At 47.8% G+C, this 27583-nt stretch overlaps 1 protein-coding gene across 1 annotated transcript in view; it reads right to left on the bottom strand.

The window, feature by feature from the left end:
• Positions 1–9482: 9482 nt before the first annotated feature.
• VWC2L (von Willebrand factor C domain containing protein 2-like) overlaps positions 9483–27583 on the bottom strand; it is a 52652-nt gene continuing 34551 nt past the window's right edge. The window contains exon 3 of the mRNA XM_009285128.1: positions 9483–9631. Coding sequence (XP_009283403.1) covers positions 9483–9631 — 149 coding nt within the window. The remainder of the gene's footprint in view (positions 9632–27583) is intronic.

Raw genomic sequence — 27583 nt, forward strand, 5'->3', positions numbered from 1 at the left:
CAGCATCTGGAAGACTACCCAGTTCACTTTTACCTGCAAAAGGCACAAGTTTCCAGGGTCAGAGAGGTGGTGCAGATTAGCCGGCATCAGATTAACGTATGTTTATCACCAAATAGATATGAGAAGATTGGATTGAGGGGCCTGTTGCTTGTACCCCTGTGAATAATTTCAGCATGGTGAACGGAACTATTAATATCAGGGATGGGGAATGGCAAGAGACTCCTGGTGTCGCTGGTGCTGGATGTAGTATCTTTGCCATTTTTTCCCCTTGCATCTTCTCCAGGAGCAGACTCTGGTCCAGATTTGTGCCTGTTTGAAGGGAATGTGGCTCAGCTGTTTTCATGTTTCTTTCTTTTCATCTTTTCTAACCTGCTCAACTTCTTTTTTCTCTTTATTGGTAACAGAAAGGCTGTGACACCTCAAGGTTTCCCTAGGACAAGGCTCCAGAAATGTTGCCCTCTGGTTGCCCCTCCACATGGAGGTAGCAAAATCTTTGCTATGTGTTATATTCCTATGGGTGTTTCTATTCCCTCTCAAAACCTAAGGCCAAATGCCACTTGTTGGGTAATACCCAAGAAAAGTCTATCTGATGAAATGACAGAACCAGTCTGTGGTGCACGTGGATTTCTCTAAATCTTCTCTCCACGCTGCTCGAGGTCAGTGGTGCAATGGACCAGGCCTGGCCAGTGAAACTTTTCTTGCGTGGTAACTCCTTCAAAGGATGTGTGTCTGCTTCACTGGTCAGAAATTCAGACATGCATCCACCTAAATTTCTATTTCTTCACTGATCTACAGGAGAAAACTCCTGTATTTCTACTACAAGGCATCACAGTCACTGGCAACATACAAACATTGGGTGAGTTTGGCCTAGGAAATGATGGTTTTGGTTTGTGATCCACTTTCTCAGATCCAGAGGGCTTGAGCCCAGGTTGCTGCTAGCAATTTTGGTGAGAAGTGGGAATGCAAACGATGCATTGATCCCTAAGCTCCAACTGGATGGAGACCAGCCTTTTATCTTCTCAGAAGCACCCAGGAGGAGCAGGCAGGAAAACCCCATCATCTCATGGCATTTGTGGTATCTCCACCTCATGGGATTTATGGTATCTCCACTTTTCCCGCACTGTCCACTACCCCAGGGGGACACTTTCACCATCAGGGAAATTTTAAGTGGTTGCAAAGGATTGTCTTTCCCTATGTGCCTCCTGCTCCCTGCCTGAGGCACCTGCGCCTCCTTCCATTTGCTGTTTTCCACACTGCTGACAAAACCAGTGGGATTCAGGGTGTTTTAAGTAAAACCATGAGGGCTAAAATATCCCATGGGGCTTCACAGCATGATAACAAACATGCTTTATTTCCCAGACACGTCTCCATTTGCTTTCTTTTCACGCTGGTGGGGCGAGGAGGGGCAATGCTACTATTTGTTTAGAGATGCAATTAGCCCAAGTGCGCAGGCCTGCAGCAAACCAAGAGGATAACCTTGAATCCAGAGAAAGTTAGGGGAAATTTAAAGCCATCTGCAGCTCCAATGGGTCCCCGCGCACCCCTTTCGCTCACAGTTTCTATTCATGCTGATAAAGTGCCAGAAGATATGCAATACAATGGGAAATTGCTTCTTTGGGTATCATAGCATCTTCACTTAGAAGTGTTTTAACCTTGGCCTCATGCTTCCTGCGGGGCCTGTTGTCTTTGCTGCAGAAGTACCGACACCGGCCAGGAACGCGTAGGATTTTTCATCTGAGTAAAATTAAAACCCGAAACCTTTACCATCCTCTCGATGCCAGACATGCTCTACCTGCATTAACTTGAGCTTAATGGACTGCAAAATGAGCGTTTCAGCACATATGGGAGTGGATTATTTGCAGGAGTGCAAGTTCCTCACAGTTTTATCTCTTCCCTTTCCCACCCCAGCCCAGCTCCCCCTGGAAGCGCAGACATCCATCCATGATTGGGATGAAGACAGTTTATTAACACAACACAACTCCAGAATGGCTCTGTTTCAAAACGTTAAGGATAATTTTTTTCCTGGGAAGCTGCCTGTTGCCCCCTCGAAAAATATATTAATAAATAAAAATTAACAAAGCTTTTGTTCTTTGAAAAAAAAAAAAGAGAAATGGCAAATACAGCTAAATTATAGGAACAGAGCTGGGCTCTAGGAAATCCAGAAAACTGTTCCAGCAAGGCAGAGGTTGCATCCATCAAGCCAGCTAAGTAATGAAAAGAGCAAAGAAAACCGGTCCCTATCTATTAAATTGAAATTATTTTTATTAACTGAGTGCTTGATGGCGGTGTCACTGGTCCCTATCTATTAAATTGAAATGATTTTTATTAACTGAGTGCTTGATGGAGGTGTTGAGGCTGATGTAAACACTTAAGACAACACTTTTCAGCAGGCCAGCTGAACACCTCACCCTGGCTTTATTGCAGCCTCTTCTGAAGTCCTTCAAGGTAGGACCCAAGGTTCCAAAAGCCAGAGCCCGCTGGCCCCAGCCTCTCCAGTGCCTGGCACACTGGCTGCACAGCCAGCAGTAGGACGCTCTGTCTTTGCAGCCCACTCCAAGGCATCTCCACTCTCATCATCATGCATCATTTAGAGGGACAACATAAAGCCTGGCAAGCCCCATTTTTCACATGCTTCCTTGGAGTTCTGCCTTCCAGATTTATATGATTTTTCCAAAACTCCCTAGACTGGGATTTGGCTGTTTCTCCAAACACAGAGCCAAGCCACCACTGAAAAACCTGAAGGGATAATCTGTGTGGGTAACAGGATAATCTCTATGGGTAACCAGGCTGGGGAGTGGCCTAGTGGTTTCTTTTCAAGCCTTCATGGGTTATCACCATAAAGAGAACAGCAGCATGAAACATTGTGTGTGTATGTATGTTGTAATGACCAAAAATACCTTGACTGCGTCCTTTCCAGTGCCAGATGCCTTACAATCTAAATGAGCATCTTTAATAGTGGCATTAATTATTATTGAAATCCTGCTCTGTCCCACTGAAACAAGCCTAATAGCTCAGGCTCACTCTTTCTCTCGCTCCCTCCTTTCCCCAGATCGCTATCTCCTGTATCTGAAGCAAATGTCAGAAAGTCACATGGCAAAGGGTCCTTTTGCCCGGCTGGTTGGGCCACCAAAGTGGAGAGACCACAGGAAAGCTGACTTTGCTGAGCCCCATGCCGACCAGGTGAGCAGAAAGCACTCTGCATTACATTGAGGACACGGTTCTCAGATGGGGTCAGGCATGGATGCCAGCACCAGGGATGCTGCACAAGCCATGGATTGGACGGGTTGTGTTGGGAAGGACACCCTGAAGCTGTCAGATAATGTCTTTTGGTGCTGCTCTACCTACCCTCTGTCTTCTTCTAAGGAAAGCCCAGTGCCAAGAAAATATCATCTGGCAACTCCCAGGGATGCGGATAACTAATTAATTAGTGACCCCAGAGGAACCAGCAGGGTCAGAGGACATGAGCTCCCTGAGAAAGGAGAGACTTTGTCCCTCTCTTGCTGAATGGCCATCAATAACACCCAACTGCCTGTTGCCTGTCCAAAAGATGAGGCTGTCTGTGCTATCAATAACACCCAACTGGCTGCCTGTCCAAAAGATGAGGCTGTCTGTGCAGATGGGTGCAACCATCACACATACGCCTGGCCTCAGCGGGGACACCAGCCAGTGCTGGTGGGGACACTGTCTAGCTCTGTGCCATCCCAAAGGAGCCTGACATAGCTTTCTTGTTGGGTTTTTCCTTTCCTTCCAGTTTCCTGGTACATAATTATCCCTTTTTCTGGGCTTGCACATCCCTGTGTCCAGAAAAATGCCACATCTTGGCAATGGATTATTCTTCCCTTCCTCGGGCTGGTTATGCACGTAAAGCACAGTAAGGCCCCAAATAATATTTTATATGACTTAATATGGGTCCCTTGGCTACACTGGGGCCTCTGACTGTTGTTTACTTACGAGATATAGTGCTGACCAGCCTGTTCCCCATTTCGCTGACTGTCAGCATGCATGTCCATGGGTAGAGGAAAGGGAATTGCCAAAAGGAGCAATTCAGTGACCAAGGGCAGTTACCTGGGTTAAGATGATATGTTGTAGGGGTTTCTGTGGATCTCAGGTGCTTTTTTTTCTGTGTGGAGCTGCTGGAAAAAAATATCAACCATCTACTCTGTGCTCCTCTGCTATTTATTTGGATGCCAATCTGTGGCCATGGTGGCTAAAGGGTTTCCAAGGTAGAGTCAGCTTCTGTCTAGGTGGCTTGGAGGGTGGACAAAGTTCATGGTCATCCTACAAAATCCTGTGCATTGAGAACCTCCTTGAAGAGAACTTGGAGGATCTCCATCACCTTAGTATGTGAACCGAAATAGTCATGTTCCCAGAGCTCCTATGTCAACAGGGAAGTACGTGTCACCATGTCATGTTGAACATTGTCCCATGTTGGGCATATTTGGATGCAAAACTCTCACTGCAGCCAGTGGCACTGGGGTGTTGCTGGCTCTCCTGGGAGGACCCAGGAAGAGTGCGGCTGAGTGGGAGCATGAACTGGCATCTTCTGAGAGCAGAGCTCTTTTAGATACTGAAGTTAGTCATGGTAAAAAGATATTTTCCCTTAAAAAAATCACTCTGAAAATGTAGGAAGTATATCTGCAAATATAAATATATATGTATGGTATATTAAATATATAAATACAGGCACTTATTTCCTTTCCATGTGCTCTATTCCCTGTGTTTTAAAAGTTAATCTTCCACACTACAAAGGAAGGTGGATTTTTGATAAATTTTTCATATTCTATATTGACTTGCTATTGCAAAAACATGTAATTTTGCTATATAAAAGGCATTCATTTGCTATACATTCACATGGGCCCTCTTTTCCCTTTAACAGCCACCAAAGAGAAACACATTATTGCTCATGCTGCGCTGGAAGCTGAGGATTTGCTCTTTGCCTTTACATTTAGCAGAGCTGTGGCTGAATAGGGGTTCCTGCAGCGGATCCAGCATCCCTGCCAGCTGGGACAGCTGAGCCAGGGGACAGTCACGTCAGACGCGACTCGACTCATTATGTGCCACTGAAGCCATTATATGCTGCTGAATCAGGAGTGCTGGTGCTCAGCATCCCGGTACTGCGTGGAGCCATCTGGGCGGGATGGTAGGATGGAGAGTATCCAAAGTCCAGGTTTTTCCCAGCCTTAGCCTGGTTTTGCGTGTGCCTTGCAGGCTCCTGGGGGAGAATGACATTGCCCTGCTGATGCTTCTCAGGTGATCTGGAGCTGAGACAGCTCCCCCCTGGGGTGTGCAGGAAATAATCCCGTAATTATAAAATAATCTTGGGTAATAGCATATTAATGAGGACGGGGAAAAAGTGATGCTCTCAGAGTGGGCTTTCCCACTGCTTGGAGGAGGAAGAGAGAGACTGTACACAGCTGCTGCACTTTGGGAGTAAATAATGGCATCAAAGTGAGACTTGGGTGTAAAGCACCCCAGGAGGAAGGATTGCCTTTCTGGCTCTGGGTTTGTTTCTGCTGCAAAATTCACTGTTACTCATGCTGAAGGTGTTGCCTCTAAGCTATCCGCTCTCTGACCCACTCTTCTGTTCCAACTCAAACTCTTTTGGCTTCCTTTTCCATCCATGTCTCCTAGGATGTATCATTTCTATCTCCCCTCGTGCTGTCCTCTTTATCCCTCATCTTTCCAACCTATCAACTCCACCTTTCCCTGCTTCCTGCCCTACCAAGCCCCCTGCTCTTCTCTTTACCCCTCAGCATCTTCCCTCATCTTTGTCCACCTCCTCCTCTTCTCCATCTCCCATGAAAGCCTCTTGTATTTTCAAGAGTGCGAGCCCCGGCGGATGGGAAGGACGGTGTCCACGGAGGTTGTGCTCCCCCATCTAATAACACATGTATCAGACACCTTTCCCTTGAGATGGCAGCCTCTGGAAGCCCAAGATGAACCTTTCAACAAGATTAAAGAGATGGTATTAATTGCTATCGATCATGGGTCAACAAATTAAATTGCATCTGCACCTGTATCTCTGAAAGGTCTAAATGAGAAGAGTAGTTAATGGGTCTGGCTGGCCCAGAGCTGTGATTAATTAAGGGGAGAAATGAACTAAAACATTAAAAAAAAAAAAAAAAAGGCAGAAAAGAAGGAGATTGAGATGAGGCTGAAACTCTTCGGTTCAGAAAAAAAAAAGCATATCTGGAGAGAGTTTGATGGGATTTCAATTCTGGATCCACCCTGTCTGGCCTGAGATGGGCTGCTACAAAGCAATGTTGGTGGCAATGATTTTCAAGGCGATTGCTCCAAGCACCACAGGTGCTGTGGAAACACTGCCCACTCGCAACTGGTGACTCTTCCATGCAGACCCCCAGAAAAGCTGATCTGTGCCCATTGCTCCTCCCTGCGACCCCCAGGCCTTGCCCTGCCACCACCTTGGTGCTCAGGAAGAACAACAGGATCCCTCAGCAGGACCATGTGCCTAACGCCACTGGATTTGGCGGAATTGGATCCATTCTACAGTCTGAGCCAGCAGCTTGTGGAGACCTCACAGAAATATCTGTGATGGGATCTGCAGGGCTTCCACCTCATTTCACCCAAATGCGCGCTCCGGCACACTGTGCATGATCCTTGGGGCATCCCCCTGCCATCAGCTTTTTTTTTCCTTTTTTTTTTTTAGACTCAATGCCCTGGAAGGATGAGGGGAAAAAAATGAGCATCCTTATGTTGTTTGGCAATCCCACTCGGCGTAGATACTGCTCTTCCTGCTCCCATCCTGCGTGGCAGCCAGCACTGCAGCATCCCAGTGGGAGCTGGGAGCAAAGTACTCCTGGGTGGAAGTAAGGGCACTACCGTGACTCCTTGGGAAATAATGAAGTAGCACAGCATGGAATGGAGATGGTGCTTAATTAATAATGAAGAAAATAATAATATGTGGCACGTATAGTGCTGTACTTGTTCCAAGCGCTGTACAAACATTAACTACAGTAATTAAGATGTAATTAATTAGAGTAACTACTAATCAGTGTAAATAATGATGCATCTGGAGGTACCAAATGGAGTTTGTGAACTGAAAGCAAATTTCCATGTTCAGGAAATGGCATCAAATATAAAATGGCATCAGAAAAAGGCAAAAACATATGGAGGTTAAAGCGAGAGTCTGGGAGTTGTGTTGGTCCATGATGCCTCCCCAAAAGGGAATCCCAGTTTGGCAGGTATCCTGTGACAAAGCAAAGCTGATTTACTGATTTACTGCTGAGGAGCTACCTGGGCAACCCATCCCATCTGTAGGACTTTTGCAGCTATTTCCAGGCTCCAAGCCTGCTCCTCCCACCCCAGCTGCATTGCTGCACTCACCAACACTGCAGAGAGTTGGGGGCTGGAGCAAGGGATGAGATGGGGAATAGGGAGCTTGAGGGGGGAAGATCAGCAGAGTAAAATATGCCACAAATATATAATTCTGGGGTTTTTTTGCTGGTTCACACACTTTATATTTAACAAAATAGTTTTTTAATAATATAGTCTTTTACACATGAAATATTGTTTCTAGACCCCCCCATTTTTTACAGGTTTTTTTTTCTCACTAGTTTCAGGCACACTATTGTTTGAAAATTTTGAAACCGGATAGTCATTGACAGGCAACAGTTTACAAAGAAATGTGGCGATGACTTCTTTAATGGTACCAGTTCAAATCGCAGGAAGCCAATGCTCAGCTGAAATATGGCAATCACTGCGCTAGTGCTCGTCCTACGCCCTGCCCTCCAGTAAAACACGAAAATGGAGAAGAAATAAAAATATAAAGGCAACAGTGTGCATAAACTGAGACCGACCGTGCTGATCCACTTCGGTGGAGGATGCTGTAAGGAGGATTTGCTGCCGTTGCTGTTAGGAGCAGGTGCTGGACTGGAGTCTGAACAAAATGAGCACTGTCGCCCTAATGGCCGTGACCAAAAAGCAGCAAACCAAGCATGGACAGTGATGGGAAAGGCTCCTGTGCTCACCTGGGCAGGGCAGAGTGGGGAAATGACGTTGGTGGCTTTTCTCTCACAGTATTGCTTGGAAGCCGCAGCCTGAGAAAGCAAAAGGTGCCAAAAAGCCCAAAGGGAACCCTTCCTCGGAGCGACGGAGGCTGCTGGCAGGGACCGCAGGGACGTCTCCTCCAGCAGGCAGGCACGTAGCCATTTTCTGGAGAGACCCTTCACCAGGAGCCGATTCCCATGGATGTGGCCAGCCTGTCCCCAGCCCCCCGTGCACCCTAGCTTGCTTTATCCCCAGCAGTACGGATGGTCCTGGGACTGGGGGAGAGCCAGGGCAGCTCCCTCACACTGCAGCAAAGGGTCTTGCCCACCAGCTGAGCCGGTTTAGTGGTGGTACAGTGATGGGACATTTCTGGAAACCTCCCTAAGGGCGATGGGCAGACAGGGGATGAAATATTTTAATTTTGACTCATGGCGGCTGAGTCCTGCTGTCGCTGAAGTCAATGAAACGATGGTCTTTGCTCCAGCGAGAGCAGCCTCGGTGCTGGCAAAACAGGGGTGGGGCAAGGCAGGCGAATGCCTACTCAGGCCAAGAGCTGGCAGAGCCGTGGCGCAGGTGAGACCTTCTTCCCTCTGCTCCACCACCGACGCCCCAGCCAGGCATCACACAGAGACAACCCAGGGAAGATGTTGCTTTCTTGGTGCCTTTCCAATGCTTTCTGGCTCGCCGCCCCCGCCTGCCCACACAGCCGGTGTTGGCTCTGGCTCTGATCAAGGTCATAGTGACTGTGTAGGTGTCTTCGACTTTATTGTCCCCACTCAGTGGAGAAAGTGTAACACAGATACAGCTTGCGTCTTGGGTGTCCGGTCGTATACCTGCGCATCTACCTTGGTCCTTCCGCAGGTTACATTCCAGTTGGTTTTTTTTAACCCCTTCCTCCCCTTTTAATTTCTACCTCCTTCCTGTCCTTACCGGCCCCCTCCTTACAGACATGACAAAAATGATCCATCGCTTCACTCATAGCTGTATTGCCACAACAATCCCAGCTTAGGAAGAGGCTTTAAAAAAACCCAAAACACAATAGCAAAAAACCTTAAATAAATAAATGTGAAAACCCCACGATCCACATTGTAGAAAGTGAGAGCGGTGAATCGATCAGCGTCTCGGAGGCGTCACCAGTCCAAGAACTTGTGTGGGACATTTTTGCTTTTTCCTCCCCAAATCTGACCACCAGAACCCTATCAAGCACTGATAATTACAAAAGCAGAGCAGATACCTAGATACCGGTTACATAGTGTGTAAAGCGAGAGAAGAGCAGGAGAGTGGGGAGAGGGAGACCCTTCCCCGCATGTAAAATCTCTGCTTGTGTGAAACCCTTGCAGATTTTCCTGGTGACCCTGTTGCAGCAGGCGGGAGGTTGGACGCGTGTGCAGCGTCAAAGCCGTTCCTTCACCATTGTCGTCATCGTCATCGTCGAGTTGTTTTGCCAGCGGTGCCACTGGCGGGGAGGTTTGCCACTACAGAGCCTGCTTGCCCTGACACTCGCGCTTGGAGCACTGCGCTGGCTTCCACCAGTCCCCGTTGTGGCAGTGGCAGATGTTGCAGTCGTCCACCTTCACTTCGATGCCGGCAGGAATTATTGTGGTTCCTGCAAAGCAGTTCGGACCTGCAAAAACACACAGGAGTAATAGAAATAAATACTTTTTTGTTTTTAAATTGGATGTAGCAGCTCTGCTATAAGTGCCTGGGAGCAGGCAGGTGCTCAGCCCCAGCTCCTCGCTGTGCTCTGGCCACAATGTCACCGCTGCCGAAATCAGCAACTCTCCCAGCCCGCTCAGTGCCAAACCTTCGCCCCATGCCAATCACTTGTCTCATTTTTTTTTAGTGCCCTCAGGCAATAAAGAAAAAAAACCAAAAATCTTGAAACATTTTTCTTTTTCCTGTTTCTGTACCAACCCCTAGTACAAATGGCATCGGATGCCCCATCGATGCACCCAGCTTTTACTACTCAGTTGCCCACTAATTTAGTATCGCTTTCTCCTAAGATTTGGCTGCAAGATGGGCAAGACTATGAGAAGAAGCATCAGGACACAGACCAGCCTTCGCTGCTCTAGCCTGGTGAGCCTGCACTGAGCTGCAGGGACCAGAGCCGATTCATCCCCCAGGATCGCGGCAGCCGTGCCTGAACACCCAGTAACCCCAGGGACCCCCACCAGCTCGGGGCTGTTAACCATAAATGATTGGTGGCATCAAATTAACAAAAATAATTCACCTCCCAAATAAGGTTTCTGATAAAATCTGTTTTTTTCTGAAGGTGATTCCTTTAATCTGCTCATTATTGGTAATTTTTTTGGCTTCTTTATTACACAATATCAAAGCTGAGCAGCAAGTCAGCAAGGATCTTACTTTCCTCCTTCTCATAAAAGCCCCAAAAATACCCATTGCCCAGCTGTCTCTCTGCAAACCCTCTCCCCCTCCTCTCTTGCTCCTGCATCAGTTAGCACCGGGAATTAATGTCAGAGCCAGCAGCACACGGCAAAAAAAATCAAGGTGGTTGCATTCGTGGCATCAGGGAAGCGTGAAGACATTTGAAAAGTGTCTCGTGGCTTGAGTGCTGCTCCGAAATGTCACCCCTCGGCTGGCCACCGGTTTTAACCTATGCCTCCGGTGCACAAGACGCATTCGAAAGATGAGAGCATGTACAGACATGAAATTACAGGCAAGTTCTTAGTGCTTAAAATAAGGCTTAAGACTGAAAGGGAAAATAGGGTCCCTACGTGGCTGGAAACAGGCTGAGCTGTAGCCAACCCTATGCTTGGGTCTCACCTTTTATAGTCTCAGAGAACTATTCATTTCACCTTGCTGATTATTAGTGCCCTGACTTTATTAAGATGCTCCTCAGGACCCTATGTTTAAGCTCAACAGGCCACGAGTTTGACAGGGCTGGGCTTAACCAGACGTCGGCAATTCAGATTGCTGCTGAGCCAAATGGTGCCTGAACATTGTTTGTGTTTAAGCAACATCCCACCTTTATTAAAGGCCTCTTCAAATGGAGATCAGTTCTATAGCAACTTTTCACATCTGTCTTAATGTAACCACAGCAGAAGGGCCTGAGAAAGATGCCTCTGATGGCTCCTGTACCAGAATTTGGGGTGACGGGGTGTACCCCAGGGCTGCTACTTCCTTCCACAGGCAGGACCTGGGAAGGCAGGCTGTGGTGCTGGGAAGGTCTGTGTCTTTCCGTGAACGGGGGATGATGCTTCCTCCTTCGCCTGGCCAGCATGTGAGTCTATCAGGATGCCAGGAAGAAGCAGGCTTTTGCTCCAAACAAGGAAATTCAAAATCACTTGTTGAACTAGAGTTCAGGCTATGTTGGTCTGCTGGCAGTTGAGGACCATTGCACTGGGCGTGAGGATGTTTTAAGTCTGCTTTGAGCTGAGCTTTGGTCTGGACAACCTCCAAAGGTCCCCTCCAACCTCAGTCATTCCATGGTGCAAAGAACTTCAAAGTCAGGAGTTACCAGCCAAGGACATGCAGCGATACAGAAAAGCCAAACTCTGTGTATGCACACCTATATAATACATGTGTTTTTCTTTACATGCATGTGGTTGAAAAAGTCATGACCCAATTTGGTCATGAGCTGAAGATTTCTGAAGTTGGCATCTCTCTGGAAGACACGATCCCCGTTGGAAAGGCTGTGATCCCAACTGCAGTATTTCTCTGGCAACCCATTGAAGTTGTCACTTCTTCCCACAGCTTTCGGGTCCCTGCGCTGGCTGCCCCATGCCGCTGCCTGTGCTCTTCATCACAGATTTTAATTCTCTGCTTCATCAAGTCTGGTGGGTGTTGTTGTGTGACGACATGCAGCGTGGCCTTCGCCATCAGGTCAGCTCATTTTCTGCCGTTAAATGTCCGGGGCTCAAATGCAATGAAAATGCCAATAATTGTATCTGGCCATATTTAAAGTTGAAGTAAGTGCCTGTCCCTCTTTAATAGGATGCTCTGATTGCCTGTCAATGTTGGGGATGTCCAGGATGGGCAGCCTTCACACAACAGCCTGCTCCGTGCTCCGAGAGCAAAAAACCCTTTTCATTAAAATTTAAACAAAAAGATTCCTCCGGAGATTAGGGTGGCAAGGAAAGGGGAAGATTGTTTTCTCTCTTATTGCCCTGCGGCTGCCTGTTAATCATCTCATTTGAGAAGCCAACACTGCCTTGACACCCACATGCATCTCCAGACACAGCCTTCTTGGGGTGCTGAATGACGGCGGATTTATAGCACCACCAGCTTGTTCAACGTGGCTGAAAACGTGGAAGCCGGCAGTGACGGGACCCGGTGTGTTTTCTCACTCACAGGTGGGCCAACCTTCGCCGCCTGGCCTGGGTTTGGGGACCCCACATCCCCTTCATAGGGTTTTGGCTGCATCCCTGCACTGAAACGCTGCAGGGGCAGAGCACAGCTCGGGGTCATGGTCAGCCGAGGACAAGTGAGTTGGGACTGGCTGAAGGGGAACTGCAAACTAGGGAAAAGCTTATTTTTCCCTGCATCCTGCTTATCTGTCTATCCCATAGCTGCTCCATCACAGCCACAGCTGCCCTTCATCCTCCTCCCGGCAGCCCCAGGTCCCTTCTCCCTTTTGAGAGGGAACCCAGGGGAGTCATATGGAAAAAAAAAATCATTAAACACCCCTCATTAATGTGCCTATCCCAGAGCTGAGAAGCAGAAAGCAGACACCACGACGAAAAGAGGAGATGGATGAGGCAGAGGTACTAAAAGCATCACCTGTGCCTTTGAGGTCCCTGGCAGAGAGGGGATGACCCATTTTGGGGACAGCACCACAGCAGCAACGTGCCTGCCCTGGCCAAGGACACAGGGCAGCTCTGCAAAATAGTAATTAAACACTAATAATCTGCCCCTTTGATCTCTGGCATCTATTGAGCCAGGAAGGACCTGGCAAGTGCCTCTGTGTCTAACAGAAAATCCTTGGGATGCTGCCAACCCCCTCCCCCAAAGGGGCTGGGATGCTGCCATCCCCTCCCCCCCAAAGAGACTGGGTGAAAGGAAGAGGAAAAATTACGGCTATTTTGGATAAATCCTAGGAACTGAAGGCTGGGAGGAATGTCGGGGGATGGCCAAACCAGCCCTCACTGAAGCAGCACCGAGCATCCCTGGGCTGGCCGGCTAAACCACCTGAGCACACCTAAGGAAGGAGCTGTGTTCAGAGGCTGAACCGAGGGGAAAACTGCAGCAAGTGGGCTCGTTTTCCTTCTTGCCTTTGAGCAAAATGGATGAAAGCCTGGCTTTGGGCTCTACTGATATCTGCCCTCCTATGAGATGTTTTGCTGCTGTTTTGGGACATCCATCTCTTCTGTCAGACCTTAGTACTTTTAATTTAGACCAACACTACCACTGCTCTGGACCTTTTTTTTTTTCACCACTCTCTCAAAATAGCCACCTCTGCATTGCCAGAGTGAACTGTTCTCTTTTGTCCATGACAGCAAGCTGGATGGAGCATTTTTGCATCCTCTCTCCCCGCCCTGCTATCCCCACCCCTATAGAAACGTGGATTTCAAACGGAAGGCAAAATTTCCACACTCCATTTCTGCTAATTCAACTTAAATTCTCACTGACTGGAATCACTGAAATCCAATTTTCCAGCACAGTCGCTGTCAGCCAGCCCCCTTTTTTTCCCATCTAAACTTCTTCCACCTTTATACTGGAAAAGTGGATCCTGTTGGTCCAAAATGGGAGGCAGTGAGCATCGCACCTGTGGCTGAGGCATGAGAAAGATGCACTCAGAGAGGGACACTGCTGAAATTTAGTTTTGCCCCAGACAAATGACATTTTCTATGCAATGGCACAAGTCACCGTGGAGTTTTCCAGCGACCTTGGGTATTATGGAGCCGACAGCTAATCCACTGCCTTCCAGCATCTGGGGATGCTACGTGGCTTTGTGATGTGCCTTAGAGGAGCTGCAGCCTGTAAGGCCACAAGAAATAAAGTCCTGTTTTTGCTCTGCAGCAGAGCTAACAGGACTCCTTTAAGTTCTCTAACATTTTTTTTTCCTCCCTTAGAACAACCTCCCAACATTTCAAAAGCTCAGTGCCCCAAACCCATGCTGCCGGGGACTGTCCTGAGCTTTTCCCACTGTGGCTTTGTGCTGCTCAGAGGAGCAGGCTGAAACCAGCATCTGCCGAATTGATGTAAAAAAAATCACAAAGAATGGGACAGAACAGCACAGTAATGTTTTTTTAAATTATTCTTCTTCGAAGGAAGACATTTGATGACATGTCAAGCACATCAAGAAAGTTACTTATGATAATAGCAGTAGGAACAAGAAGCTGCTTTGGGCAAGGGCTGTTGTCCTGGTCTTTGTAAAAGCATCTTAAGCCATGACTGCGATGAAAACAGGACAGTAAACACCCTTTTTGCCTTGCTCAGGGAGACTGATGGGAGAAGTTTGCTGCTCCCACAGACAACATTATTGTGAGATTTGCTTTGCTTAACATAATTAATACTCAAAAAAGACCACAGCGCTCTGGGCTGTTTGCTAGAACAACTGTGAAGATTTTTATGGAGATATATTAGGGACGTTCAGATGCTGTTTTGACGGGAGAGATGTAGCGCAAAGAGAAAAACCATATATGGTTTGTTGTTCGGGAAGAGTGAGGGCAAATTTTGCAACTGTACGTGTAAGACCAGATACCTGGGTGACGACCCATGTTGTGATGCTGAACTGCACCCCTGGTACGGAGGGAATATGTCTATCCCATGCGTGGGCATTAATGCGCTCCTGCTATGTCATGCAACACTACCCAAGGGTGTGAGATCAAGTCCTCTCGTGACTCAGTGGCATGGTGGTACTTCAAAGCAACCCAAAAATCCCCAGATCAGACGCTATCATGCTGGAAAAAACTCACGTCCCAAATGCATGAGGAGCAGCCATCCTAGCTCCCCAGCAAACTACATCTGCATGGTCCCCACCACAGCACTATGGGGATGCAGAGGAAAACATGTGAATTCAAGAGCACCCCACATGGACGGTGAGTTAAAGCTGAAAATAGCAGGAGCGTGGGGTTTGATGCTCTCCAATGCCATGAGCATGCAGCATCACGCTGATGATTTGGAGCTGCTCGGTGCCGAACACCAGCCTGGCTTCTGGGGGCTGCAGGCTGCTCCCAGTTGCTTCTGGAGTGGGTTTTACTGAAAGCAACATCTTTGCCTGTGGCTTACAGCAGCTCTGAATTTAGCTTCGTGTGTGCAAAGAAGCAATAAAAGGAAATCAAATGTTAAGCATCGCGAACAAGCACAAATCACTTCAGGCCAACTGTGATATTCAGATTTGCCCTGAATAGCATCTTGCACCAAGCGAAGCTCATCACCTTCACTGGAACTTCTCATGGTACAATGTCCTATTTCAGCAAGGAGTGGTATTTTCCTCTTAGTTAAATATTTTCTGACAATAAACCTATGTCTCCTACCACTCCTTTAAGAGCCTCCCCATCCCTTTAGAAAATATTAAGGCTGGCTCCAAGAGAATTCAGCTTATTCAGTCAATGGGTAACGTCAAGGAGAGAGGTGCTGATGGCTACGCTTATCTACCTTGCACCGGTAGTTTAGGTAGCTGCTAAATAGCAACTTGATTTAGCCAGCCATTCCTCAGGCTCCCGTGTGATGTGCCCCACAATTAAAGTTGCAAGGGATAAGCAGAAGGCGGTGGTGTTTCCCAACAGTATTTAGGAATGGATACAGCCTAAAAACATCCCCATGGATGCTCATTCAGCTGAACGAGTCTTGACAACTTTGCTTCTGGAGCTTGACCGTGAATGCAATAGGGCATGGGAATTTACTGCTGGCAAGCTGCACCAAACTGGGGGAGCCATTTCTAGTGAACATGGCCAAATGTCCTCTCAGTGGGAAGGTGGATTTTTCTTTGCATGTCTCCATGAAACACGGTCTGCAGCATCACCATCCCATGCCATAGCCACGTGGTCTCCAGTGCCGGCGTCCGGCACTCCCAGCATCGCTCAGCTGAAAAAAAACACTCACAAAGCAATGACCATGTCAGGATTACACCCTGAAACGTGCACAAGGATGCTTGTGGACAACCCTCCAACAGAGAAAGAGGCAAAACACAGCAGAAATACAAGTGACGCCCAGGCTCTGGTGCAGAGGGCAGAAATCACCAGCTGCCTGCACCTTGTGACATTTTCCACGTCCAGGCTGAACTCTGCGCTCAGGGGGAAGAAAAAACAGCATCTTGTTTTCAATGACAGCCCCATTTCTGGAGGTTAACACAGCTCCTCTCTGCTGATCCTGCAGGATCTTTTCAAATGTTCCTTTAGCTCCATCAACGCTATTTATGCGATCGCTTCAGATTGCAAGAAAAGACCTCAATTTGTGGCTTTAAGTAATGAGTCGAAGAGGGAAGAAATCTTGTTTTCACCGTCTAGTACCAAGACTGCCTGCCCCCCTCTCCCTGGGGGGAGGAGAAGGCAGCAGGTGAAGCTGGAGGTGAGACATAAAGAAGTCAGCTGCTGATGCTGAGCTTTGCCTTACTGAAAATGAAATTTGGCAATGCTCTGCGGGGGGGGGCTGAAAATCCCACCAAAAGATAACAGCGCTGGAGCTCTTTGGTGTTAGAAAGTAGCTAAAGGCAAAGGTCCTGGCTCAAAGCACCACTGAAGCCCGAGGGTGCATTGGAAACAGGGCTGCCATGACTGTGGCATGTGGGGGAGTGAGTTTACACCCTGATAATGCCCAAGTCTAACCCCTGGTCTGTGGCTAGTTGCTTCTTGGTGGTGGCACGATGGAGGGGAGTACACTGTGGCTCTGCCTACTCCCTGCTCTCGGAGGTGATGTCCGTGTCCCCAGGCTATGGAGGACACAGCTCTTTGGAGATTAGGGGACATCTATCCATCCCACATATTCCCAATACATACACCAAGTGAAAATACCCACCCTGGACTCCCCTATAGCCCAAGTCCATCCCCACCCAACCTGCTCAAAGGTTCCTGCAGGGCTGGAAATGGCACCATTTCAGGTCAGTGCCCCCAACCGGATCACCAGCAAGACTTTGAAAGCCCCTTTCCAGCCCGCTCACCCTCTCCAGCAGCAGACGAGCTCTCCTAAGCTGCCTGCACCCAAATGTGGAGGCTGCATCAACACCTCAGCCACCACCCCAATAAAATCTGGATGCTGCTCCGTCTTTGGGAGGGACTGGGAGTCAAGTCTACCAAACTGCACCAGCCTCAGCGCTGCAAATCAAAAATCCCTACAGCGGGCAGGCGGGGGATGCTGGAGGTGTCAGTCCTCGCTGCTGTAAGCAAAACACTTTGCAGAGCCATCTGCCACCCCAAATGCTAATTGGCTGCACATCTTAGCTTGGAAGTGCTGCGCGCTGGAACACGTCAATATTTTCAGTGTGGGTAGGTGAAAGTTGGTCACCAGCACAAACAAGCCATCGTCTGCTAATCCCCGCCGCCACGCTGCCGCAGACCTGTTGGATGGCAATTGCATCCTGCGGGTATAAGGAAGCACCACCCAGCAGAGCAGCTGCCAGAAAGGCGGTGTCTCCATCTGGCAGGTGTGGGGCTCAGTCTCGCAGCGGGGTGGGCGGTGAACTGGGGGGAGGAAGGCAAAAGCGACGCCATTTTTTTGGCAACAGGCCCATGAGTGAGTGGATGCTGGGGTGAAATCGCTGCGGGTTTCATCCCATCCTCCCCCATGAGTTGAGGGATGAAAACCAAGGCAGGCATGGAAAGCTTTGGGGAGGAGGTGTGAGTGAGCACAGGGCTAGTGTTGCCCCCAGCAGCCCCCCAGCCCCTCTGCCATTCAAAAGCTCAGGAATTCCTCTGTGCCTCTTTTTTTTTGTTGCTGTTGATGTTTTAAAATCCCAAAAGAAAGCCTTACACAGACCTGAAGTATGTAGGTATGTATCTATATACATATAAGCAAAGCCAAGGAAATTTGGAAGATACATTTCCCACAGCTTTTTTTTTTTTGTTCATTTGCTTTCAGCCAGTGTTTTCCTAGAAGGACAGGAGGTTTGTGCAAGCTTTCCCACCAAATCTCAGCCTACTCCAGTCTTCATTCACCAGCACAGACAGTATTTGCTTATCTGTAAAGAGTTCCCAGCGAGGTGGGCATGTCACTCCTGTCCTCTCTGCTGAAAGGAACCACATGCAATGATGGACCAGGTGATATTTCTGTGACGAGGCCACTTTCTGGTTTCCACTTTTAGGTAGAGTATCGCATGATGATGGCTCTATGGCTCTGTAACAAGTGTTAACTCCTCGAGGTGACCCCAAAGCGGAAGGTTCACTCTTCCTTTGTTGCCTTGTCCAGCCACCCATGGAGAGATGGCACAGTGTTTTCCTAGAAGGACAGGAGGTTTGTGCAAGCTTTCCCACCAAATCTCAGCCTACTCCAGTCTTCATTCACCAGCACAGACAGTATTTGCTTATCTGTAAAGAGCTCCCAGCGAGGTGGGCATGTCACTCCTGTCCTCTCTGCTGAAAGGAACCACATGCAATGATGGACCAGGTGATATTTCTGTGACGAGGCCACTTTCTGCCTGGGATGTTTCCACTTTTAGGTAGAGTATCGCATGATGATGGCTCTTAGCCATGGTAACAAGTGTTAACTCCTCGAGGTGACCCCAAAGCGGAAGGTTCACTCTTCCTTTGTTGCCTTGTCCAGCCACCCATGGAGAGATGGCACCTCCAGTAAATACCCCAAATTTCACTCTGTTGCCTAAAACATTGCAAAATGAGAGCCTTTTCTTTTTTTATTTGTGGACAAACCCTGCTGGCTCTGGCTAAAAGTTCCCTGGAGTCAACTGGTGGTATCTCCTAGCCATCCACGAGCTTTCAACCTTGTGCACTGTTGCCCCAAAGAATTAATCTCCTCCGAAGCTGATCTGCAGCTCTTTTCCATCATTCCTGCATATTTCACTCCTCACAAGACGATGCTAACAGCTCTTCTCAAGCACTGCCTATTTACATGAGAGATTTTTCCAGCCGTAACTCACATTGCTGGGTGCCTGAAGATGCCTAAAAGTTATTTAATCTCTGCATTAAAATATATATGTATCTGCAGTATCCTTCTCCAACCTAAATCCAAGTTGCTCACTCTAAGCAAGCCCTACATCATTAAAAGGAGTGCATTAAAAAGGCGAGACTGAGCTGAAAAGCTAAATTCAGGGCAACGGGAGCCTTTCCACTGACTTTCACCAGCGATGAAGTCAGCACAATAAATGAGATGAAACACACCTGCAGCTCTCAGCCAGACCAGCGGGACAGGGATCTCCTGGTGGCCTCACGTCACCTTCTGGCTCTCCACATGCAGAGATGTTCACATCATCTGGGCTTTGCTCAGTCAACCCCAAGCATCCGCTGCCTTGGAGTCTAATGAATGCAGGGGGCCCACTCAAGTTCCCTAAATTATGACCTGGCTCCCAGTGACATAGACTGATTTAATCCTCGCTGCTTTGCACCGTGGTTAGAAAATTACCGATAGCTCGTTATCCGTCTTAATCAGGAGCAGCAAACAAATGAGGGACAGAGAGACATCCAGAAAGGAATACACCACATTACTCCTCCTTATTGATAGCACAGTTACTTAATTTGATGTGGAGACATAACTTCAGGCATCACTAAATGCTGGAGCAGGAATGTTTTGGTGCAAGGAAGATCTATGGGTGCAATTTAAAAGCAGTCTGTTTGGGAGCGGTGACGTCTACCAGCGCCAATACAGATCTGAGCTGTGCGGACAGACTTGAGATTACTCAGCAAGTAAATAAAGACAGCGGCTTTTTGACAGTTAAAAAGCACCAGCCAAAAATTGCAGCCCCACTTCCCTCTTCCTCCGCCATGTGTGTGGGATGAGCACGACGATGGAGGACCAAGCCCAAGGCTGGTGGTCACCTCCAACCTGCCCATTCCTGGGCAGTGCCGTCGTTTGCTTTCTGACAGACAGCAATGCCCGCGCCGGGGTGGCAGCAAAGCTCTAGATTAGACATTTGGCATGGCTTGCTATGGGGAAGGCAGCATGGAGATGATGGAGAAAAATGCACGTTCAGCACAGACATCTGCAGAAAACAGATCAGTCACAAGCAGTGCCAATGACCGACAGCTGACACTGCCGTCGGCAGGTATGAGGGGGATGTCAAACTGGGCAATTCCCAGGGTTAAAGCCCAGAAGGAGCAGAACTTTTCCTCCAGCAGGAATATTGTGGATTGAGATACAATAATAAACTACTGTGAGTCTCAACCATGAGAGCGAATCTTTTAAATCAGTTTTTAACAATCCAAGACTAGTGCAGATAATCTGATAAACCTGATCTGGGCATGCTAAAGAAAATAGGGCAAGTGGTATGATTCCTGCTACTTTAGATTAAGGGTATTTGCCTCACCATATGGGCATTTCCCCCAAGCCCGTGCATCCAGCCTCTCTGTTTCTGATCCCAAGTGCACTGAAACCAAAGCTGGGAGCACACCTGAGTGCAGTTTGAACTCCCTGCAAAACTTCACCCCCGGTTTCCCCATTTTACTGGGTTTCTAATCCAGTGGTGGGTTATGGACTGTTGACCAGCAGGGTTAGGCACTGCTACAGTGCAAATTAACAGCTGATATAAAGTTCAAAATCATTTACCCACTCTGCTGATTGAACAATACACCTGAATTGAGGGCAGCATTGAAGTCGAACCACTTCCACCAAACCAACACACGATGTGTCTCGGGACCAGCTCTCAGACAGCAGAAGAGCAAATCACAGGGCTACAGACCTTGCCTTAAACATAAGGTTTCCCCTCTCTCTTTTAATATAAAATGCAGGTTGGCATTTTCAAAGTCACCTATGGGATTTGCACACCAAATTCTTCTTCATTTTAAAAGGAGCTACATGTGCAAATACCTTAATCAGCACTGAAAATTTTAGCTTATGGTGAAAAACCGCACAGGCAACGTGCTCAGCATTGCACAGGCAGCTACTGTGCATATAAAACAGCCTTTTTGAATCAGATTTTTACTGTGTACATTCAAGGTTGAAGAAGGAAAACAGTAACACCTCAAAGACAGCAATAACCATCTATTAAATGTGAAATGCATGTTTCAACATTTACCTGACCAAATGGAAAGGATTAGTTCTTAAAAATCTCTTTGCAGACAGCATAAAGCTTTGGGAGAATACCAGAGATTTTTTTAAAAAATATAGGTAGATTTTAATTGCAGGCAATGAAAGCTACTCCTAGGTCATTATAACGTTTCAGGTAAGTAACAGTTTTTTAAAAACTTGTCTAAATAGATATTTCCCCAAATGAACTCCAACAGCGCTGAAGGTACGTTACTTCTTCTAATGGTTCAAACATGGCAAATAAGGTGAGGGGGTTTTCTTTGGAGTTGGTATAAAATAGGTTAATCTAAAAGAAATCAATTAATAAAACTACTATTAAAATACCACATCAGCTATCAATGTTACCGGTAAAATCAACAGCCAAAGGGAGGAAAAGTTGAACCTTCCAGAGACTAAACCTTTAAGTGAAGAAATATATACCCAGAGGGTATATATATAATGTGCTGTTGCGCTTCTGCTGCCTTCACCGTGCCAGCTTGGGTCCTGAGAGCAGCCATGGGACAACGCACACTGTGGGACAGGCTTGGCCCAGGTGACCATGCCCTTACAGCCGCTATTTCACAGGTCACCCAAGAAAGGAATTGGGATGTAGAGCGGCAAAATTGGCCGGGAACTTGGCTGGATGTTCATCCTGCCCACTGCAACAGTGTTGGAGCACCTCCCAAGGCACTGTCCTCAGACACTGGCAGCGAGCAGCAGCTCCAGCAGGCAGCAACAGCTCTTCATCCACGCAGCCGTGAGGGGAAACCCTTACCTAGGGAAGCAAGTGGCAAAATAGCCCTCGACTGCCAAAGTACCAAGTCTTTGCTCTCTGCCATTCAAAGGCCAGTGTTAACAACGAAAGAATAACAACCGGGACTTTTTCTCTGGGTCTTTTGAGCTTTTAGCCAACTTATTCACCTCTTGGTTGTGCTCGGTGTGAAAATTTAATGATTTTTATGGCCCATTTTAACATTTTTATGTCTTTTTTCTTCAGAACCCCCCCCACATTTGGTGTAAGAATTAAAACAGTATTTCATCCTTAACTACAATCACAGATGATGTACGGAAGAGAGCTGGCTGCACATCAACTCAATATAAAGCCAGAATTGAATCTAACTTGGTCACTACAGCTGTGCATGATGTTTTATGGGGTGTTATTTTTTCATATCAGTCATAAATGAAGTGGAAACTGTGACTGTGTTAATTTTGTATAAAAGATGAGGAAAAAAATGCAAAATGAGGGGAAAAAAAAGGAACCAGGATTATTATATATTTTTCTGAGTTGTGCATTTAGATGTGCAGCCTACTGAAAAACCCAACCCACTGTTGCATAATGAAACCACAGTGGTTAATGCACGATGACAGTCGCACCGCTACGCACATTAGTTGTGGCAATGGTTGCCCATTGGTATGAGTAAATCTCTGCACAAACCCCTTGTCAAGTGGCAGAAGGGTTTCTTCAGCTGCGGGAAACCACATGCTCAGGATGAACCTCCAGCACCTGTCTGAAAAACAGAGCTTCATCGCAATCCAGATGACTGTGGGAATGTGTCAATTGGTAGAAAAATGCCTTTAAGCCTTTCCACCTATGTGAGATGAAATGTGACGCTTTGAGAGCATCAGCACGATCGCATTTTCTTTTTTCCACCTGGCAACAGCTTTTTCTGATGAAGGTTTTGAACGTGGAATCGTGTTAGAAATGGAACTTCAGAACAAAGCTGTGGTGGGTTGACCCTGGCTGGACGCCAGGTGCCCACCAAAGCTGCTCTGTCACTCCCCTCCTCAGCTGGACAGGGGAGAAAAAATATAACGAAAGGCTCGTGGGTCAAGAGAAGGACAGGGAGAGATCACTTGCCAGTTACTGTCACGGGCAAAACAGGCTCAACTTGCGGAAAATTATTTTAGTTTATTACCAATCAAATCAGGGTAGGATAATGAGAAATAAAAACTAAATCTTAAAACACCTTCCCCCCAACCCTCCCTTCTTCCCAGGCTCAACTTCACTCCCAATTTTCTCTCCCTCCTACCCCCCAGCAGCGCAGGGGGATGGGGAATGGGGATTGCGGTCAGTTCATCACACATTGTTTCTGCCGCTCCTTCCTCCTCAGGGGGAGGACTCCTCACACTCTTCCCCTGCTCCAGCGTGGGGTCCCTCCCACAGGAGACATCCCTTCCATGGGGTCACAAGTCCTGCAAACAAACCTGCTCCAGCATGGGCTCGTCTCTCTCCATGGGTCCTGCAGGTCCTGCCAGGAGCCTGCTCCAGCGTGAGCGTCCCATGGGGGCCCAGCCTCCTTCGGGTGCATCCCCCTGCTCTGGCGTGGGGTCCTCCACGGGTTGCAGGTGGATATCTGCTCCACCATGAACCTCCATGGGCTGCAGGGGGACAGCCTGCCTCACCATGGTCTTCACCACGGGCTGCAGGGGAATCTCTGCTCCAGTGCCTGGAGCACCTCCTCCCCCTCATTCTTCACTGGCCTTGGTGTCTGCAGAGTTGTTTCTCTCACATATCCTCACTCCTCTCTATGGCTGCAATTGCTGTTGCACAAGTTTGTTTTTTTTTCCTGTCTTAAATATGTTATCCCAGAGGCGCTACCACCATCACTGATGGGCTCGGCCTTGGCCAGTGGCGGGTCCATCTTGGAGCCGGCTGGCATTGGCTCTATCGGGCATGGGGGAAGCTTCTAGCAGCTTCTCACAGAAGCCACCCCTGTAGCCCCCCTGCTACCAAAACCTTGCCATGCAAACCCAATACATGTAAGAAGAGAGCTGCTGCTGAAACCATTGCTTTCTACTCCCAGCTCGTGTTTCAGTTATTGGGTTTTCTGCTGCCAGTTTTGAGAACCCAATTTTTGCACTTTGTGTGACACAGCAAGCCCGTCTCCTGCTGTCTTCAGCACTGTTCCCCAGCCTCCTGGCCTCCACAGCCTTCACCACCATTCCCCATCGTCCCAGCCTCCACAAAGATGGACTGGCCACGGGCAGGCAAGACCCAAGTGAGTGGTGAATTTAATGAACGTGTACATGTATACAAGCTAGACGTCTGAGTCAGTCACCAAAGGTTCCCTTTCCAGTTGAAGGATGCAGTCTTCTGGAGGGTGCTTAACAGAGCCAAGCAGCATCAGCCTTTGGGTTTGCCTTTCTTTCACCCTTATAAGTTTGCTAAATATAATCCCACCCGAACCTTCAGGTCAGGCTGCAGTGGCAGAGCTCCCAGTTCTATGCCAATCTGTACAAATGAGTGATTATCCAGAGAAAGGGAATAACCACAACGGCAGAAACATAATTTCTTAATTTGTTTGGGGAATTTAATTACCTGCCTGGGACATGGAAAAAGAAACGTGAGAAAACACCTCCCTTCCGACCCCACCCCAAGCAACCGATAAGCTTGCTGTTAGAGAGACAAGGCACTGCTGTCCCAAAATCTGCAGCTCCTGATGAAACAGGAAGCAGAGGAAAGGGCAGGGCAGGATGGATGGACCTCAATGGCACACATGGGGAGAGCAAACCACTGCAAGGACGGGCACACCTTGGTCTGATGGACAGTTTGAGACACGCAGAGGCTGGTGCTTCTGGAATAAACAGGCTCCAAAACCTTCTGCTGGGACCTACCCTAATTTCTCCAACAGCTGCAGAAGCAGCTTTAATCCATGTTTTGCCCCCAGATTTTGCTCTTCCAAGGGCCCATTATGCTACCTGAATTTAATGGTATCCATGGCATTTGCACAATGCTTTCTGATGGTGTGTGCAAAGAGTCAGGTTGCTAATAAAAATAAAATGAGTGGTGCTGGTTTTGCATGTGAATAGTTGCATTTAACGAAATCATCAAATGGAAAAGGATCATCCCTTCCTTTGCTAATAATTCTGGGTGCCACTACAAAATGCATTACCACAATCTATGTGGGCTTTTATACTCGAGCAGATGCCATGTGATATTATGCTGATGTGCCAGGACAGGATAGTCATTTTGCACTGTAAGGTAGCAGCTAGGAATGATGAAAGGCTGGGGAAAATTTATGGTGGATATATGTGGTTCTGCATCCCTCCCCTCCAGATTTTTCAGAATGCTTCGTTACCCCTTATTCTGCCGGTCTGTTTTTATTGCTTAATTACTGGATAAAACTATTACTCACTCTCTGGTCTCAGTGGCACCACTGTATCTGAATGGATCACAACCAAGAGCCTGTCACCATCACAGCATCCCCATGGGGCAGGGAAGTGCACAGGGGAAACTGAGGCACAGAAGCAGTGCCCTGCTCAAGGGGCCGTAGGTTATTAAAACTAAACCCACGGCAGAAGCACTAAGCACTGGGCTGACCTGATGTGCAGCCCTTAAATTTTTGTCTCCTGTTGGAGGTCTACAAGCTTTGGTGTTTGGTTATGGGGGCTTTTGTAGTGGTGCAAAGACATGGGGTGATGGTGCTCCTGGCCCAGATAGAGGTGGGGAGGGCAGGCCAGCTTCGGTGACCCTCACCCCTGTTCCACTCCCTTAGACAGACAGCACCCAAAAAACCCAACAGATTCATCCCACTAGTAGTCATGGGTTTACTGGGGGAATTAAACCTGTTGTCGCCTCCCTTCCCTTATATTTGCAGTACACGGTGCAGTACTCAGCTGTGTGATGGGGACAGCCCAGGCCACTCCATGCAGCAGCCCAGTTGCTCCTGGTGAAGGAAGCACTCAGGTCACTCTCTCCCCTTCAGCAGACAACTATTTTTAACAAAACTTGCAGGAACATGACAGGTTTGAGGCTGCAAACTGTGTTCTCAAATGTGATGGAAATTGGTTCAGACCTTATTGGCAGGGGGAAGGAACCATGGGACAGAGCGGCAAAGTGATGGACAACAACTTCCAAATGAAATTCCCCATTTCTGAGTGTTTTCACACACTTTAGCAAGTATTCCCTGCCTTGTTTTTCCTGTGCTCATTTTGTCCTTTAGAAATTTTTTTGAAGCCAGAAGGGGGATTTAGACATTAGAACAGCTACTGACCTGATACAAGTTAATGATTTTATAAAACACCTAAAAAATGCTTTACTTTAAAAGATTGATGTTTCCTATTGTATTTTTTCAATGCCAATTAATTACTTAATTCATTCGCAATGTAACACAAGAATAGTCTTTGAAAATCCGGTGCTTTGTGTAGATGTCTTTAATTATGGATAATTAAATACTGTGGAAGGACCTGATTATACCTCTGAGCGTTTTCTAATCTGGAAAATGAAACACGCTCTTGTACTCTTGAACGCATATAACAAAAGCTGAGCTCAACAACTACACACAGGAAAATAGATGGAAAAAAAAGCACCCCAAAATCCAGACCAGCCCAAAACCCCACAACTAAAGGAGGGTAGAAATTCCTGGGGAAGCTTGAGGGCTTTGTGCACACTCTGCCTGGTTGGCTTCTCTGCATGGGGTGGTACACATTCCCTGCCTTGTTGGGGATACAAGCGGAAGCCCAAGCAAGCTCAACATGGAGCCACTGCAGCCAGCGAGCAAACACGGGCTCAGGGCAACTTGATGTTAACGCTTGCTAAAGTTGGGAACAGATTTCCAGATGGTCCTTTGTACGTACGGCTGCAATAGCCAAAACTGCTAAAAAGAGCAAAACACTCTCCAAATGAAATCAGAGCTGACCTTGGAAGATGAAAACTTGCCAGCACCAGAAGTTACTCTATTAGTTTGGTTTTCCATTCCTTCTCCTTCCTTTTTTTTTTTTAATTTTCTCCTCTTTATTCCTCCGCAGCAATCACAGTGAGAAAGTCAGCATCCAGAGGGCTATAATAACCAGCATCAATGTCTCAGAAAGGGTTTTAATCTCAGAAGAAAGCCAGGGTAATGTTTGTTTTGAAGACAGCATTGCCCCACCACTTTCAAGACAGATCCCCTCCCTACCACAGCTGAGATCCTGCAGTAGGCCCAAGGAGGTTTATTTTTGGCTCTTTTTGTACTCACTGGAAAAAAGTGGCAGGAAAGGAGGGGCACCGGTGTCTAAATAAAGCCAATTTGTGCTGTCACGCCAGGCACCCTCACTGTGTATGCCCTCCCTTCCTCCTCCCCCCGGCATCTTATACCACGGCCAATTGCTCCCAGCATCCCTGCCCCTCCTGCGCCCTCTGCAACCCATTTCCTTCTGCCTTAATTAAAAGCCACCAATTATGGTGCCGAGTGATAAAATGAGGCCAGGGGCTTTTTGTTGCTAGTGGCCAGTCCCGCTTGGCTGGCTGGGAGCTGACTTTTGCTGCTGGGCAGCCTGACCCAAGTCCCTAATGAATGGCAGGTTATCAATGCGCTGAGCACATATGCTGCACAAGCGGGCCATTAAGCACCGTATCGCAAGCGAGCCATCAGCCAGCGAGACTAAATACTTACAGAGAACACAGGCCAGGGCTGGGTAAACCTCCAGCGGATGTTTTCAAGAGCAAACAGCATCTATTTATCCCCCCGACTCTTATTTTGCATCCTTCTCTGCTGGGCCATGAAGTGATTGCCAAACCCAGTGA

The sequence above is a fragment of the Aptenodytes forsteri genome, unplaced genomic scaffold, assembly GCF_000699145.1.
Source record: "Aptenodytes forsteri isolate BGI_AS27 unplaced genomic scaffold, ASM69914v1 Scaffold264, whole genome shotgun sequence".
Lineage (NCBI taxonomy): Eukaryota > Metazoa > Chordata > Aves > Sphenisciformes > Spheniscidae > Aptenodytes > Aptenodytes forsteri.